Genomic DNA, 16,391 nt, shown 5'->3' with positions numbered 1-16,391 from the left:
GTGCTAATGTAAAAAAAATAAATAAAAATGAAAATTAGATTTGGAAAGCTGTTGCATTGACTTCAGTAGTAGATAAAGTTACTATTTTGCATTTTAAAGCCAAGTTGATATATTCTACATGGTGGTTGAATTGTCTACATTTTATAGGACTTACATTTCAGAACACACATAAAAATGCCATGTGATTTCCTATACATCAGCTCTGTCACATACCTTAACTGACACTCATCCTCTTAGCCCAGGACACTGAGTAATAGCTGTTTTAGTTCACTAGGTACAAGAGCGATCGTTTTCCCATCTGTGTCCTGACCACAACTGCCTCCGCTGTAACTCCAGCCTGAGAGGAGAATCCACGACCCATTGACTATAGAGTACTTTACTCTGTCTTCTTACTGTACTTTAAGAGGAATGAAGATGTGTTCCTGCAGAGGTCCAGTAATGTAGCTTTTTCTGTTCTTTCCCTCCCTCTATCAAGTCATTAAGGGGAGTGTGTGCTACTTAAGGTTGTCACTATATCACTATATCAAAAGTTGAATTTTATGCTTAAAAAAGGCCAAATATTCTTATTCATGTTTTGATTTGTTGTATTGTGATGTTAATGTCTTTCTTATTCTGTAAAGCACATTGAATTACTTTGTGTACGAATTGTGTTATACAAATAAACTTGCCTCACCATTGTTAACAGCACAAATGATGGAATTTTATGCACAAAATACTAGATATTTTTTAATATTACCATATGATCATATATCTATGATATAGATCAAGAACATACAAAAAACATTCAGGAAATCACAGTTTTGGTATTAGGTAGTACGGGTATTGATTTCTTTGACAAACCTAGTCCTACTTTCATAGTAAATTTTCAAAAAGCTTGGGGTTCAAATTTAGGCAATAGAAGCTGGACTTGAGGGCAGTAAGGTACAAGTTCATATCCTTCGTCTTCACTTGTGTATTTTATCCAGTTCCTCATCCTCCATTTGTTGTTCACTCTGTCGTCTTAAGTGTTCCAGGGGCCATTTTCATGTCAGTCCTGCACCTTTTGAGTGTTGACCCTGTTCTTTCTGGTCACCTGCCCTGTGCTTATCCAAGTGGTATAGAAAAACAGACCTAAAACCAAACCAAATGTGCAGTATTGTAGATCAAGCCTCCTTTGGGAAAACAGGAACCATCTTGGGGTAAACTGAAAGCACAAACCTCCCCTGTCCTGGCTGATTATGTTTATCTAATGAGAGTGGAGTGTGCGCAAAGCCAAGTACCATTGACTTTTCACTTGACTATGGTGTTTTTGGCGACACACCTTGGGTTGTCTTGGCAGTGGGATTATGCCATTTTTACACAACTCTGGGGCTGCTCAGGTTTCACAGACACGCTGGCCAGGAGCTAAGCCAGCTCTACATCCAGGAACCAATGGGAGCAAGCATCACGTAAATGGCTTTCACGCGTAATTGATGATCGCACTGTCCAGAATCCCCCAAAACACTGTGTGGCATAACTAGGAGCAAAATGAGCCTCCAAAGTGGCACTAATCTGGTAGAAAGGTCGATTGCAAATGGAGAAATGATTATTACACGCTGTTCTCATAATTAAACATTTGTACAAAGCTGCTTCAATGGTCAGTCTACAAAAAGGTCAAGAGTCTGAAGTATGTAATCATGTAAAAAAGTTGTAAAATAAAGCAAGGTTTTAAGCAGCAATTGATTTAAAATCAATATACTAGACATAGACAGATATATAGTTTGGCCAGTATATTGGGCCGGTATTTGCACTTTTTAGTGCATCACCCGTTGGCCTTAAATCTGCAGCAGAGACAGATGTTTTGTTTGGGTCAACCAGTTGTCTAAAGACTATACATAAATCTTTATTTGAACACTACTACAAAGAGGATACTGCACAATGTGACTACACTGCGCGCTTATCCCGTATGTAGTAAAACAGGGCTGTGGGTGAGTTTCTGGTAAATGTTAAGTATATAAAATTATCAAAATCTGTCTTCCTTATCTGCCCAAAAATATTGTCAGAGCTTACTGGACATCAGTTTATCAGGATTATAAACAACTTGCTTTTTTTCCATGGCCAGTGCCCATACCAAAAAAACAAAAACACCATAAATTACAGAGTACTTCAGAATGCACTTTTCCTGCTGCTGTTGCAGTAACGGCCTCGGGGCACCTGAGGGCAGTGTCCTGACCTACACCTGCACTGCACAGGCTCCCTCTCAAATGAAAACAGGTTGTGGTGTGCATTCACTTCATTTGTCTTATAATGCTGTCATGGCATGTTATTATAACAGCACATTGTGAGAAGCTGTAGGCAAAGTGTCTGATGTAATTGCAAATCAAACAAAACCTTTGAATAATGAACAAATTTGATCAGCCCAGTGGCAATTTAAGGCTAATTGACAATGCCCCAGTACATCAGCCAAAAGCAGGAGCCAAAAGGGGATGTGTCGCTCCAAATAAAGAGGCTGCTGGAGTTGTGCATTAATTCAGACACATCCCACAAATAGAGGGTCTGCTCTGGCTGCCAGAGAATGAGCCCAGACCCAGTCATTAGAAAAGAATAGCTTGTGAAGCCAAGATTTCCTCCCGAGATTGTTCTCCTCTTGTCGTTTAAAGAGTCTGCCATTTTGGAGAGGAATTTCCAAGCCCAAATCACAGCCTAATTAAGTAGATAATGTCTTGAAGAAGCAAAACAAAAATGCCTTTGGCAGAGAGCACACCACACAGCTCCAGAACAGGTCAGTGTCCTCAACTGGTAAGCTCTGAGATAACACTTCATTATTCAAATAAATTGTCTTCTTTTGACCAACCAGTTACTACAGGGATTAAAACTGTTCATTTGTGTTTAAGTATCCTCTTCCTGATTGTGACAGTTACTTACAATGACTACGGAAGTGACCCAAGTTCAAGCCACAGCAAAATGTTTAATTAATCCTGCGTTAGTCTGTAGCACTACATACTGCATCAGTTATTTTTACATGTTTGAAACCAACATTTAATAAACATTTAGTGGGATTAAGGCTACAATACTTTTTTTCAGCCCTGCTTCCCCAGCGCCTTCTGAAAAGAGAATCCAACACATAAAAGAGAGGAAACACACGCCACACCCATAAGTCAATATTAAAGATGTCAGCTACTAATGATGTCAGCTACTGTGGGGAAGGAAAGTTGAACCATATTTGGGTCTTTTAAAATGCATGTCTTCCCTAAATTACATTTTTTTATTAAATCTAATTTGTTTTTGAATGTTTTTCATTGTAATAAGTTAAAAGGTCAACAGGTGCAACAAGTATAAGCTCTAAACCATAAAAATAAACCTTGGGATGCAATGAGAAGTCAATTATTTCAACCCCAAACAACACTAGTTATAACAAAAGCACAGGTACACAGCCGTGAACTGAGTCAATCAGTTTAAGATGTACAATTAAGAATTTTATTTTACTTTCAAGTATTTGTGGATTATAGAAATACTGTTTTTTTACATTTGAAGTAATAGACTGAAAACACAATATAAAACATTGATTTTGGTGATAGAGGTGTAATGGTACTGCAGGATCTAAAATACTTTAGTGATTAAAAAAGGATGATCACGTGGCCATTACATATTATAAGAGTCTGTCACAAGCCCTGAAGAAGGCAGCTTCAAGATAATTATTAGGGAAATGAAAGAGCCACAGAGTAAACAGGAGTGCAAACACACTCCTGGTCGGGCTGGTGAACACCGGGCATATTTCCAATAGAGGAATTTGAATGAAGTGCGACTTGATCCCCTGAGCGTTGGCAGCAGGTCGCTCATCAGGTTTCTGTGGGTTTTCTTTGGCTGATTAGGCCACTTTCTGCCAGCTCGGATCCCTGCGCCAACAAAGAGAAGGAGCAGACGCTTGGGAAAATAAGTCTTCTCCCTGATGCAGCTGCTGAACATGAAAATGACATCTGCTGGATGGATTACATCTGTGTGGTCACTGTCCGCTGGGGCCAAAGCACAATGTGCTCAACTGCTACTGCGCTGTGACAGGTCTGGAGGAGACATCCTGAGCTACTGTGTTTGCACATAAGGGACCACATGAAGTGGGATTAATATGACAAGACAAGCAGCTGCTTTGTGAACACTGTTCAATAAATGAAGAGATATTATCAAAGGCTTCACAATAAACAGACTTGGACAGCAGACTCATTTCACTGCAGGTACAGCCTTATCTTCAGCTGCAGACACGTATCCCAACGTTAAACCACACACACATCACACACTGAACACACACTGAACCCACAGTGAAGAGACTTCCTGGTGTGTGGTGCACCATAGGCCTGCTCTGCTGCTATACCCCAAAACTATCAACAAACAAGTTTAGTCATGATTGTGATTCCATCAAAACTTGGTAAAATGCCAAACACAAACATGTCTCTCTGACTTCTTGTCTGTTTCTCACAGTGTTTGGGTTCACTGTTTGTTAAGATGATGCAGTAGATTAAGAAAAGGAAAAAATCTGAAGTAGGGCACGGGGACAGATTGCTGTATGAAATGAACATAAAACAAGGTGGAGCATCAACAATAGCCCCATATCATAAAGGAGAGTAGAACCTGCTATGATGTCATAACCCAGAGTATGTTGCTCCTACTCTATACACTCACATACCCCTGGTGCTAATGGGGTCTCAGCAGCCCTTATCTGTTTGGGACAGGGATCTGCAACAGGCCCTCCCATGTTTCTCATGGCAAAGTCAATGAGACAGTCCATGCTGAATTTCCAACCATAAAACAGTGGTTAAATAGATTTCCCTCTGGATATAACCAAATTGAGATGGAGGGGCTAAAAAAGCAATAGGATTTAAAGCACTTAGCCAAAAGTAACTTAATTTCACAGCAAGCACTCAGTGTCTCATAAAAACAACCAATCATGAAAAGTTTCAACTCTGTGCCATTCCTGTAATGATAACTTCACATTTATTGTTCAATAAATGACAGATAAACAGTCATTTTAGTGGTTAATATTCATCCTGCTTTAGGGTTATGATTTATCACAATATTTTCTACAAAAATAAAACACTAAATGTGTCATCGTAGCGGACATGTTAAGACATTCAATAAAGTATTTCACTAAAAAGTGCTTTCCTTCAAAAAAAAAAAGTAAAATAAAAGTAAAATATTTTTTCTACACCAAATTATACATAAAGTTGAAACAGTGCCCAGAGCATTGTGTTACTGCTCAAGTTAGGTTGTTTACTTTCTGTTGTCAATCATTCCCTCTATATGAAAAATAATCTGAGAATGACTGGAGGCATAGTGACATAAGCCTAATGAAAAACACATTGTGCTCTGAGCTCAACTGTGTGGAAGCTAAGATTTATTTGGGAGGCGGAAAAAGTGATACACCAGAACTATTGTATAATATTTACGGCAGGAAATAATAATTTTGAGTGCCACAACTTTTCTTTGTTAAGCTTACTACAGCTTTTGGATACATTTACTGTCGTACATTTGATATTCTTTTATCAAATGTCTGGTCTCTTTGTTTGGCAGAAAATACATTTAATACCTACACCAATAGATCATTGCAGACAAGGAGTTTTTGAGCTAAAAAAAAAAAAAAAAAAAGTACAGATGACCCACAAACAATTGGGGCTGAGGTGGGATATATCAAAAGGGGATATATTGCGATTGTTATATATTGGGTATATAGTTTATCTATAAAACTACTTAAAATGACAGCAAAAAGAGCCAAATGAAAAATGAAATGGGCAGAAACATCTAGTGTAATCTTCCAATTTTTCCATATGTACAATACTCATAATGTTGTCTGCATATTGTTGTGATAATGCCAAAAAATAAATCAAGATCATTTCTGTCCATATCGCCTAGCTCTATCTTTAATAACTGCTTTTAAACTGGTGTTCTTCAGTAACCCCAGTAGGATTTACAATGTGGGGGATTAAAGTTTTCTTGAAAAGGGATAAAGTTAATGTGCAGGTAATAGGAGTTGTTGGAGGTTAATGTTTTGTCTTCCAAGGGTGGATAAAAAGGGCATCATTAGTGCATTCCTTACCACTCTACTCCGCCCAATACATTACAACTACTGTCACCGCATTCTGGGACACACAAAAAACCACACAACACAAGCACAACTGGTCCCATTACAGTTTACATGATGTAGTTGAATCAGATTGTGGCCTACTTATCCCACTGCCTGAGTCTTCCCCACAGAGAGGATCAGTCCAGAAATGTGTAATAAAGTCGGCGCGCCTTTGAGAAGCAGCCTGCAGGTCTGAGGTGAGAAAGGCGAGCCCGAGCGCCTCCCCTGAGCAGAGCTGTTTGTTATTCATGAGAACACAGGCTCCACTCACGGGACTTGGGAGAAAATTACACCGCCGCTCTGGACAAATCAACTGCTTCTCCACCGGCAAGTGGACAAAAATGGCTGCTGTCAATCCTGCCGTCTTGCGCGACCCCGGCACCCTCGCTCGGGCTTATCTGGCTCAGCAGAGGAAGAAAGAGAATGGCGAGGAGGATTTGGTGGGTGTGCAAGAAGATGAGACCGAGTGGGAATTAGTTGAGTATTTGATAATAGACATCGCAGGTAGAAGCCCAACCAGTGTGGCTCACATTAAGGCAGGGGTTTTGAAAAAGGTACAAGACAAAGCCTGTGCATTCAAGCATGGCCAACAGCAAAGCCTGGATTCACACTGTATAATTTATGCATATCACCATCTGTTTAATTATTGCATTTATAACACTACACTACCATTGCAGAAGGTTTCCAATAAATTATTCTAGAGCCTTAGGTAAATTGCTGGTCACCCCATGTAAAGCTGTGAGCTGTGTGAATTAGCAGGCTCTTAATTTTTCAAGACTAAAGCCCTTTATCTGTTCTCTGAAGCGTGAGACCCGAATGGCTGTCCTAAGCTTTAAGTGAGAGGTGTAGAGCTTTGAATGCAAATGAGGACGTAGACTCAAATATGTGGAGATTAATAGACAACATCTTACTGCATTTTCAATTTGTAAAAGTTGACTACACAGACGTTTTATAATTTACCTGTTAATACAAACTTTCGGAAGTATGATGATCTGCATTGCAAAGATAGGCTCGGTTGAATAACTCGGCATATGCCCGACATTATGTAAGATCCTGGGGTCAAACGAGTCGCTTTCTAAATTCCTCTCATGTGGTGGTGATTTGTTTGAGTTTCATGGCAGATGTTGGTGCCCGGAGAGCTCAGCACCACTAATGCAAGGCGCCTATCCATGTGCATGCAAAACAGGCAGAAGTATCCCCAATTAAATCGTTGTGAAAAGGAAGAGGGAATTAAGGAGAGCACACACCCCACAGGGCCCACATTAACCGAGAGAGGAGTGAACTACAGATTAAGAGTGGATTGTGTATCATTATCTATATTGTCAAATCATTTAAATCATCAGACTTTTTGGTGAAAAACAGACAAAAAAACAAAACTAGTAGGTATAGCAATGGCATTTCAAGGGTTAGAAGTTTTTGTACGCAGAGGTCAGGGCTATTTTGAGCACTTGTCTTGCTGCGTAACACAATACAGAGATATTGGTATCGGAAACCGTTAATGCATGTTTTGCATTCCAGCGGGAGCGAGGCTCAACTATTGTGTACAGAGCCATTGTGTTTGAGCGCTGACCGACACACATCCAGACCATGACTCATGCTACACTGTCTGAATCTGCAGCACAAACTAGTCACGACAGCCTCACCTCTGCACCTGTCTAGCTCCAGAAAATAAAACACAAGAAAAAAAATCACACAATACATGAACCTGTGGAGGAAAATTGGGTTCACAAAAGCAAAGAACGCAAAAAGTAAATGGGCTTGTGTGTCCAAGGATTTTCTTCAAAAGAAAATACTTCAAAGGAAAAATTCTATTTCACTTGTTCCCGGTTTGTCAATAGAAAAACTTGTTTACTTTTTTGTGGTTTTCTGTCTTTTCAATTGATATTTTACTTTTAGCAAAGATTAATATAATTTCTTTTTAAATGATAAGGTGGTTTCAGAGTCAAAGAAAAGCTGATGCATGCTGACAGCCAGTGGGCTTGTTGTGCACATTTGGTAATGTGTCATGTAACAAGTTGCGGGGGAACACTGTGACTCTGTCCTCCGGATAATGGTGGGAGCACTAGTGTTTGCAGAAGATCGTGTGACCTTTTGGGTTGACACGAGGAAGATAAATCCAGCCATGATGACGATCAGACTGCTGACATGGGCCCATTTATTGCAGCCCGGACAGCGCTCATGTTTGCCTACTGGACCAACGATAAAACGCAGAGCACTAGTAGAAAGTGAAGAGGAGGAAAGGCCACCCAGGCCACACACGCTGCTATAGCTCATGTTTACTGATGAGCTTCCAGTGTGAAATATTCAACAGCAAACAAATGAGTATGGATGCATGCAGGCCTCAGGACAGATTCACTAATGAGCCATTTGAAGAGATCGCCAAAGACACCGCGAGAGGTAAAAGAAAATAAACATGCACTTACTGACAAAAAGCAAAGAAAATGTATAAAGAGTGCAAAAATGGTTAGTAAAAATGAGCTGTTCCAGACACGTGATAAAGCAAAAGTCAGGTCTACAATCAGCCATAGCGGCTTGTGATGAAAATCCAATCTGTCACACTGAACAGAGGAGTTTCATTGGCTATGAATGTTTTAGCAGGACGTTAGAGCCACAGGCAAAGGTTAATACCCATGAAAGGCAGGAGAATTACCACCCCGCACATGGGCTTTGTTCAGCTTTCACTTGTACCTTTGGACACACTTTTGTGGTCAAACAGGAAGAACAAGCAACCATCAATAATGCGATGATGAACTGTTCACAAAATGTAAGCCCGGAGGGAAGGATTGGGGAAAAAAGCCCATTTGTTCCTTCCCAATGTAAGCTCGGGAGACTTTAATTATTAAGTGAAATAATAAGCATAACAGACTGTGCGGGGGTGTGACTGGCCGGTGTATGAAGGCCACAAATTAAAGTGAGCACAAATCAACCCATTTAGGCTGCTGTTAGTTCAGCCTTTTGTCAGATTATGGCAGACATCTTAAATGAATTTAGTGAAGTCTGTATGAGGGAGGGGGCATAACAGAAGCACATAACAGCATTTTGAGCTTCAATAAAAACATGAAAAAGACCATGAACATACAATATCCTCTTCTTTTCTCTCTGCAACACTGTCTGCATGCATTTGTCAGTAACCAGTTCAATGTCAGATTATGTAGTTTATGTACTGATAAAGCTTTTGACCTGGTGCTGTCTCAAGGTCCTTTTTAGCTTTTGATTATATACACCAAGTATTCAAGATATAATCATAAAGCTGTCGTCATTGAAGGGACGTGAAGGTTGAAGCATCTCATGTTTGCTTGAGCAGCTCAAACAACAGCTGATCTGAAAGCAGGAAGTTCACCATCATTATGGTCCTAAAAGTCCAAAGTTCAATGACAATTAGTTTAGTGTTGTATAAAACAAGCAAAAGAAAAGTCTGCCTGGCTTTAAGTGTTGTGGTTGAGTAAGAGGATGGAGGAAGTACAAAATATAAAGGCCATATCAGGGGAAATATTTTCAAGACAGACAAACACAATCATATTTATGAACTGGTACATTTCTTAGAGCAGTTTACCATAGTCTTTCAGCAGTAACTAGCCATTATATACAGTACAGTACATCTTGTGGCCACACTATTAAAGCCAATAGAAATGCTCAGCTGGGCTCAGTAACTGTAGGGCCTCCTCGGCTGGAGATACTGAAGCTGCTTTGGTAGAAGAAAGGCTTAAGATCAAGGCTCTTTGCTTCAAGCCACTTAAGGACACACATTTATTCAATTTCATGGGTTCAAGTGCATTCCTGAGCTTCCTCATGGAGCTGTGTTTTCAATACTGTACCTTTTGATGTGCATCATTCCATGGTTTGTGAGACACTTTTTCCAACAGCTACAGGGGAACAATCCTCAATACTTATCTAATACAGAGTCTTAAGCTAATAAGCTACAAAATGCCAGTGTTGGAAATATTTTCCAAACAACCACTATGGCCCAAATTGAAATATAAATTCAAACATCTCTTGATTTAATAAACTCAATTTATTTAGACTCGTTTTTGTGCCAAGAACACCGGGGAAGTTCAGATTCCATGTGGGTTGTTTGCTGTACAGCTAAGAGTCTGGCTCTCTGGTCAAAAATCTGTAGAGAGACCTCCAAACAAAACAGTAACAGGACTTAAAATATAATCCAATAGCCAACATTTTTATGTCTGGGACCTTTAGCGTGGCATAGTGAAAGGGAGCAACATTTGTTCTCCATTCCTCATGTTGAGGTTAGGCAGTACATGCTGAGGAGTGTATACTTTTAATCTGATCCACGGTGACATAAAACCCAAGCACATGGTCTGTGGCTTCATTCCAAACAGAGAAGTACCTGCCAGACTGGTTAAGATTCATAAATTGTACTATGGGCTTAATTAACTTAAATTAATTATATTTTTTGTCAAACATTATCAGGTCAAAATAAAAACAATAAAAAAAAAACCTAACATTAAACATAAAATGAACTATCAGCAATAAAGACAAATTGGCACTTCTTTGTAACATTTTACATTTTCTGTAACTTTATTTTGATTATTTCAAAATATTAATTGAAATGAAGCTGTGACAAATATTGCATTGTTCACACTTAACACTGAGACCAAGCTAGCGGAACAGTTATTGCCCTAAAAAATGTAGAGTGGCATGTACCAATTTTTCATCTGTAAACAAAAATCTTGCCAAAAATGCACCCAAATCCCAACTAGAGAATGAATGGGGAAAGGGAGACTGAGGTCTTAGAGTAATTGAGCTTTAATGAATACAAACAGTCAGGCTCCCAAATGCCTAATCATGCAGAGTGGCCTGATTAGAGCTGAGTCATAAATTCCCCACAGTTATCTGCAAACAGCCAGGAATGTCCAACAAATACTGTTAGACAGGGCTGGGTGATAAAAATCATAATGCAGGCTCATCTGTGTGACCTGTTATTTTGGTGATATTGTTGTAATACGGTGTTTCTTTGCTTAATGCCTCTCTATGATGAAACACGGACACTTTTTGTTACCCACTCTCTGCTCTTGTTGGTCAGCCTTTCATCGCAGTAAAGTATGAACTCTCAGAATAAGAATTTAGTGTCTTTAATTTATATTGGCTGTGTTTACATGAATTGGGATGAAATCTAAATTGTGATCTGGTTCCAAGAATATTGTGATAAATGTTTTTTGGCATACCATCCACCCCTATTGCTACAAATTGCACACTTTCCCTGCTGTGTGTACATAGTTTCCTTCAACAATCACTGTCCAAAAATAGTTTAAGAGCTTTAGATGTAATCTTGGTTGTGTGCTATTCCACAAAAGGTGCAGTCCAGTTCAGTTCCTGCCCCGTCACAACATTATGTTCAGTTGTGCTATTTACAGAAAATAGAAAAACTACAGAGATGTTCTGTGTGTTGTCTCTAGTGAAATGGTGAACACGATTAAGACCACATAGACTATTATATGCCCATGGAACACTATGGACCATTATTTCACTATTTTCAAAAATTGAGGCAGACACTAGTAATTTATTCGGTCAACCTAGAGAAAAGGAGGACATGCATAACACACTGCACCAAAACAATGTATCACTAATGGCTGTTCAACAATGGTCTTCCCTTGAACCTCACAGGAGTAGGCCTGTCATGATAACTTTTGAAGCACGATATATTGTTATAGAGACATATGGCGATAAACAATAATATTGAAATTACTTTATGCCACTGATACAATAGCAATAATGCAAGATAATCTCAGTAAACCATTTTCAAATAGACAGAATCATTACATGGCATAAACTGCAACAAATGAATAGCAGAATGAAGCAATAATTAGCCAGGGAAATTACTTTTTCAACCCTCTACAGCTCTCTAAAATACCCAAAATCTCCTCGCTTGAAATTGTACACATGATAAATGTATAGACCCAAAATATATTGTTACAGTTTTCATATATTGAACAATAAGTCGTTATAGTCATTATTGTGACAGGCCTACACAAGAGAGATACCACCCACTGCAGACAGGTCCAGGTCCAAAAATAACACAGGTGTGCTTTTGGAGATGCTTTGATTATTTGGCTGGACTTCGGTGTTTATTAAACTTGCTCAAGTCTCCCTTACAATCCTTTTTTCAACAGATATGTTATTTGCTTTATTCTTCTGTGGTCAAATTGTAATGCTTGACTGCTGCAGACTTCGGTAATGGTTATGAACACAGCAGTGTGTCAGCTCATGTGAAGACTGCATAAGAATATTCTCCTGAGGATATCTTTACAACAGCTGAGCTCAGTGTTTGTGTTACAGCTCACATATTAACCACAGTTGACCAGAGTTTAAGGATACAGCATGCTCCCCCTGCTGTCTCAGAGGTCAGAGATGTTACAAAGAGAAGTCTCAAAGAGGAGTCTCATGATGCCCTCTTCTCCATTAGCTCTCAGGGCCTGGGAAGTTGTCCAGGATCATGCTCTTTAGACGCAGACGTGAGTTTTGTTCAACACCAATCATTTACAAACCCACTATATCTTTAATGGTGCAGAGCAGTGGCACCATAATGAAGAGGACTTTGAACATGGCACATATAAAGCCACACAGTAACAGGGAAGAATCAAACTCTAATGAAAAACGTGATAATCATTTGCAAAGATTATGTTTTGGTAATGCCATTCTTTTACAGCTAGTTTATCACATTGCTTTGATGGCATTATTGAATGTAAAACGCTGTGGAGCAAACCAGGTAGGACTAATGTTATAGGACATAAAATTTCCTTGAAGCACGTGCCAAGCCGGCTCCGAATATGCTGTGAGTTTTACGAGGTGCAGAGACCTCTGGTGCCTGAGTGGAGAGAGGTAACACCACTTCCTCCTTTTCTCTCCTCTCAGTTTTACAGCATGGCTCTGGGAGACTTTTCCCCATTAGGCTCTTCTGAAACGCATCCAATGACGGTGGCCTTTGTAAACAAACCAGAGTTCATTCCAATAAGTCAACCAAACCAAATGTTCTTGTTGGGAAGCGACGCTTGGGAAACTTTGAAGCACATTTCACAGAAAGAGCAACATTCCTGTTGTTGAGCCAACAGCCCTTTCTTACCTGCAGCAAGTCCATGATAAAATCCCTGTGGCATTCACTCTGACGAAGACACATTGTTTGGAAAAGCTTCTACAGTAAGTGAAACATGCCCCACCCAAAACGAATTAACATTCCTGCATTCTTCCTGGACATCTGTGAACACAAAGCCAGTGTACCTCAACAACAAAGAGCAGGTAAAGGTGGCACAATCCATTTAAATTAAATGGCCAATACCTGGAATTGTACACCTAGTATCATAACATTGTGTTGTTCCCTGCTGTTAGAGTTTTCACATTATGTTTTTACTTTTAATTGATTAGGAGATTAGAGACATGAACATTATTAAGCATAAGGTCAAACAGACACTACGGCTTGTGCTGCCTCCTATTTCTGCAGTGTGAAGTGCCTCATGCTCTGAACAACATGGCACTTTGAACCTGCTGACCCCTGCGCCACCAGAGACTGGTGCCACCACATGAACCCAAACTCACACTCCTTGAGCACCCGAACATGTTGTCATTATCATAAAAGCCACTGACAACAACATAGATCACCTGGGGCCTGGCCATAAACAAAACCGGCTTACATCACAACACATTAACTGAGAGGATGCCCAAGCTCCGTCCAATCACAGTTAGGGGGCTGGCATTTCTATGTTGCATAAGCAAATCACAGGTCAAAGGTTACCGACAACATCACCATCAGACCAGAATGGGTGTTCAGGGCTAGAGAAAGGGGACACCTCACTCTAAGCACAGGGGTGATAGTGATGGCCCAATGCAGAGGTGCTGTTTCACATAGAGAAGGGAGCCTTTATCGAGCCATTAAAGCCTCAAAAGGCAGAAGATTGGGTTCCCCAGATGCTTAGTGGCTATTATCCCGCACAGAGAGAGAGGGCCTATCCCAGGCATCTCTATTCACACCTGTCCACTCATATTCACATCACAAAGGCAGCTGCACCAGGAGGAAGAATCATTTGCACGGTTCAAATCTCTGTGCAGCAAGCGATACAGTTGGGCTGTTTACACTGGTGAGTGGTTTGTATCATCTTGAGTACTGATTGAATCCAGAATGTTTTGTTCATTCTTTTCTTGTTGGCAACTTCTTTCCTATTAGTTGTTCCCCTCCAGAGTTGCCACATACAGAAGAAAAACATCAACAGAGTTATTTGCAGATGGATTTAGCATTTCAAACTAAATAAGTGTCCCTCCTTGTGCACTTCAGTCCATCTATCAGAGGTTGTGACAAAATTATTATTTTGAGCATACTGCTGCTGACAAGAAAATTGAAAATCTACATGAAAAGGGGAGATAAATGAAATATGCTAAGAGTAATGGTAGCTGTAGTAAAATTCCATAATGTTTTCAGATCAAGTCACATCCTAAATAATAGTCTTAGTTACACATCCAATTACTCAGTGAGTTGCCTATGGGCATAATCTAACATATCTATCTGGTACAAGCCATTAAGCCTGAACCCTGCATTAGAGCCTGGATTGTGCCAGAAAAACAGCTCACTGTGGCCAACTGAAAAACTGCTTAGGCCAAGTGGTAATGGCCCGTGGACCAGGGGCAGATATGAAAACACAGGATTTACAGATTGTAGAATGGGATGATTCTAAAGCGGTCAGAAAATGTTCATTAAAATACTTTCACGACATTACAATATGTGTGATACTATACAGTTGTTATGTACTCACAAAGGCTAATGGCTGTTTGGGTGGCAGCACTTTATAGCCTATCAGTTCCTGCATGTGACTAAACCACAGGAATTAGGTAAGAGACTTCCAAACAATAACAATGAAACCCGAAGCAACTCCCAGGCTCCACAGAGTGTAACTGCAAAAAACAGTGTCCTCAGACCACATCCCCAGGACCCCTCTCCCCCTCATGTCACACGAGGGCAATTAAAGCAGACACATGAATGAGAGGAATTTCAAGACTTTAAGCAAAACACTGTGTGCTCCTTTTTTTTTATTCAAACTATTTGTTGGATCTGAGACAACAATTAAGCTAATGGGGATCCAGTGGTAAAGTGAAAACAAATTTCAGACATTCTTTCATGTTGTTTAACAGCAAGAAACCTTAAACCATTACACGGAACATAAATATATGATCTAAACTTGGTTGACTATAAAAATGCCAGAAGAGACATGGGCTCTGGGAAACAACAGCAGCATTATAGCTTGTAATGAATGTAATTAGTGGTAAATGCTCCATACATGAGTCACAACAATACATCATCAAAGTAAAATAATAATAACCAACTTGTTTTTTATTTTTATTTTAGTTCATTATGTTCTAAAAAGACTTGCAATCTGATTAAGATTCTCAGTCAAAGTGTATTGTGTCCAGTGGTTATATTGAGTTTAATATAACAGGTAGCAGCAGATTGTCCTTATACTCTGACCTTATTAAAGCTATGGTGGTGCTATTAGGGCAGAGCTGACTCACCTCGTTGGACGGTATGCTGACAACACCGGTTGATCTCCTTTTCTCTCGCAGTTTCCTCTTCTCAATCTGCCCTTTCCCCTTCCTGGCACTGGGACCTGAGCTCTTCTTCTCCCGGCTTCCTTTATGGCTGGGAGATGGACTGTCCCTCCCATCAATCTCAGGACAAGCCATAGAGCTGGTGCCCGGAGAGACACTTTGGACCTCTGTCTGCATGGGGCCCTTCTTGAGATTGCCTCCCTGCTGAGAGGCTGTAGGTGCAGTCGTGGGTGCAGACGTAGGTGTAGACGTGGGTGCAGGAGGAGTTGATGCAATTGGTGCTGCAGGGTGACTCGTTTCTTGGCAGTTCCCAGTGGGAGAGCTCTTGTCCGGGTTGCCATTGCTGTTGTTATTCATTGTGTTGTTTGTGTTCTTAGCTGCCAAGGGAGTACCAGTGGCAGCAGCAATGTCCCCTAGCATTTTGGCTCTCATTTTCTCCCGTTTAGCCTTCCATTCCTCCAAAAAGTCCGTGGCTGCACTGGACTTGAAGCCTCCCGTAGCCATTATCCCTTTTTATTGAGTTCCTCTGCGCACGCCGAGTGTGAAATTTAACTTGGCTAATGCTTTGGCTGATGTGAACTCTCTCCTTGTCTCTTGTCCTAATCGCACCACATTCCTCAAGTGATTAGCCTGGCTGCTGTTGACAGGTACAAGGAAAAGAAAGTCATTCTCACAGCAAACTGAACTTTTAATGTTCACGCAAACTTATAATTACTTAACACATTATGTAACAGCGTGACACGCACAGCACCGCGTTTCCCAAAGTTGAACTTTT

General features: G+C 40.2%; 1 protein-coding gene across 1 annotated transcript in view; it reads right to left on the bottom strand.

Annotated features, from left to right (window-relative positions):
• pawr (PRKC, apoptosis, WT1, regulator) overlaps positions 1 to 16,391 on the bottom strand; it is a 31,861-nt gene that overhangs the window by 15,248 nt on the left and 222 nt on the right. The window contains exon 2 of the mRNA XM_033989963.2: positions 15,581 to 16,253. Within this exon, the coding sequence (XP_033845854.1) occupies positions 15,581 to 16,120 (540 nt within the window). The 5' untranslated portion in view covers positions 16,121 to 16,253. The remainder of the gene's footprint in view (positions 1 to 15,580; positions 16,254 to 16,391) is intronic.

Source organism: Periophthalmus magnuspinnatus, chromosome 23 (genome assembly GCF_009829125.3).
Source record: "Periophthalmus magnuspinnatus isolate fPerMag1 chromosome 23, fPerMag1.2.pri, whole genome shotgun sequence".
In the NCBI taxonomy this organism is placed as follows: domain Eukaryota; kingdom Metazoa; phylum Chordata; class Actinopteri; order Gobiiformes; family Gobiidae; genus Periophthalmus; species Periophthalmus magnuspinnatus.
The sequence above is the reverse complement of the archived record's forward strand: the minus strand, read 5'-3'. Positions and strand labels throughout refer to the sequence as shown.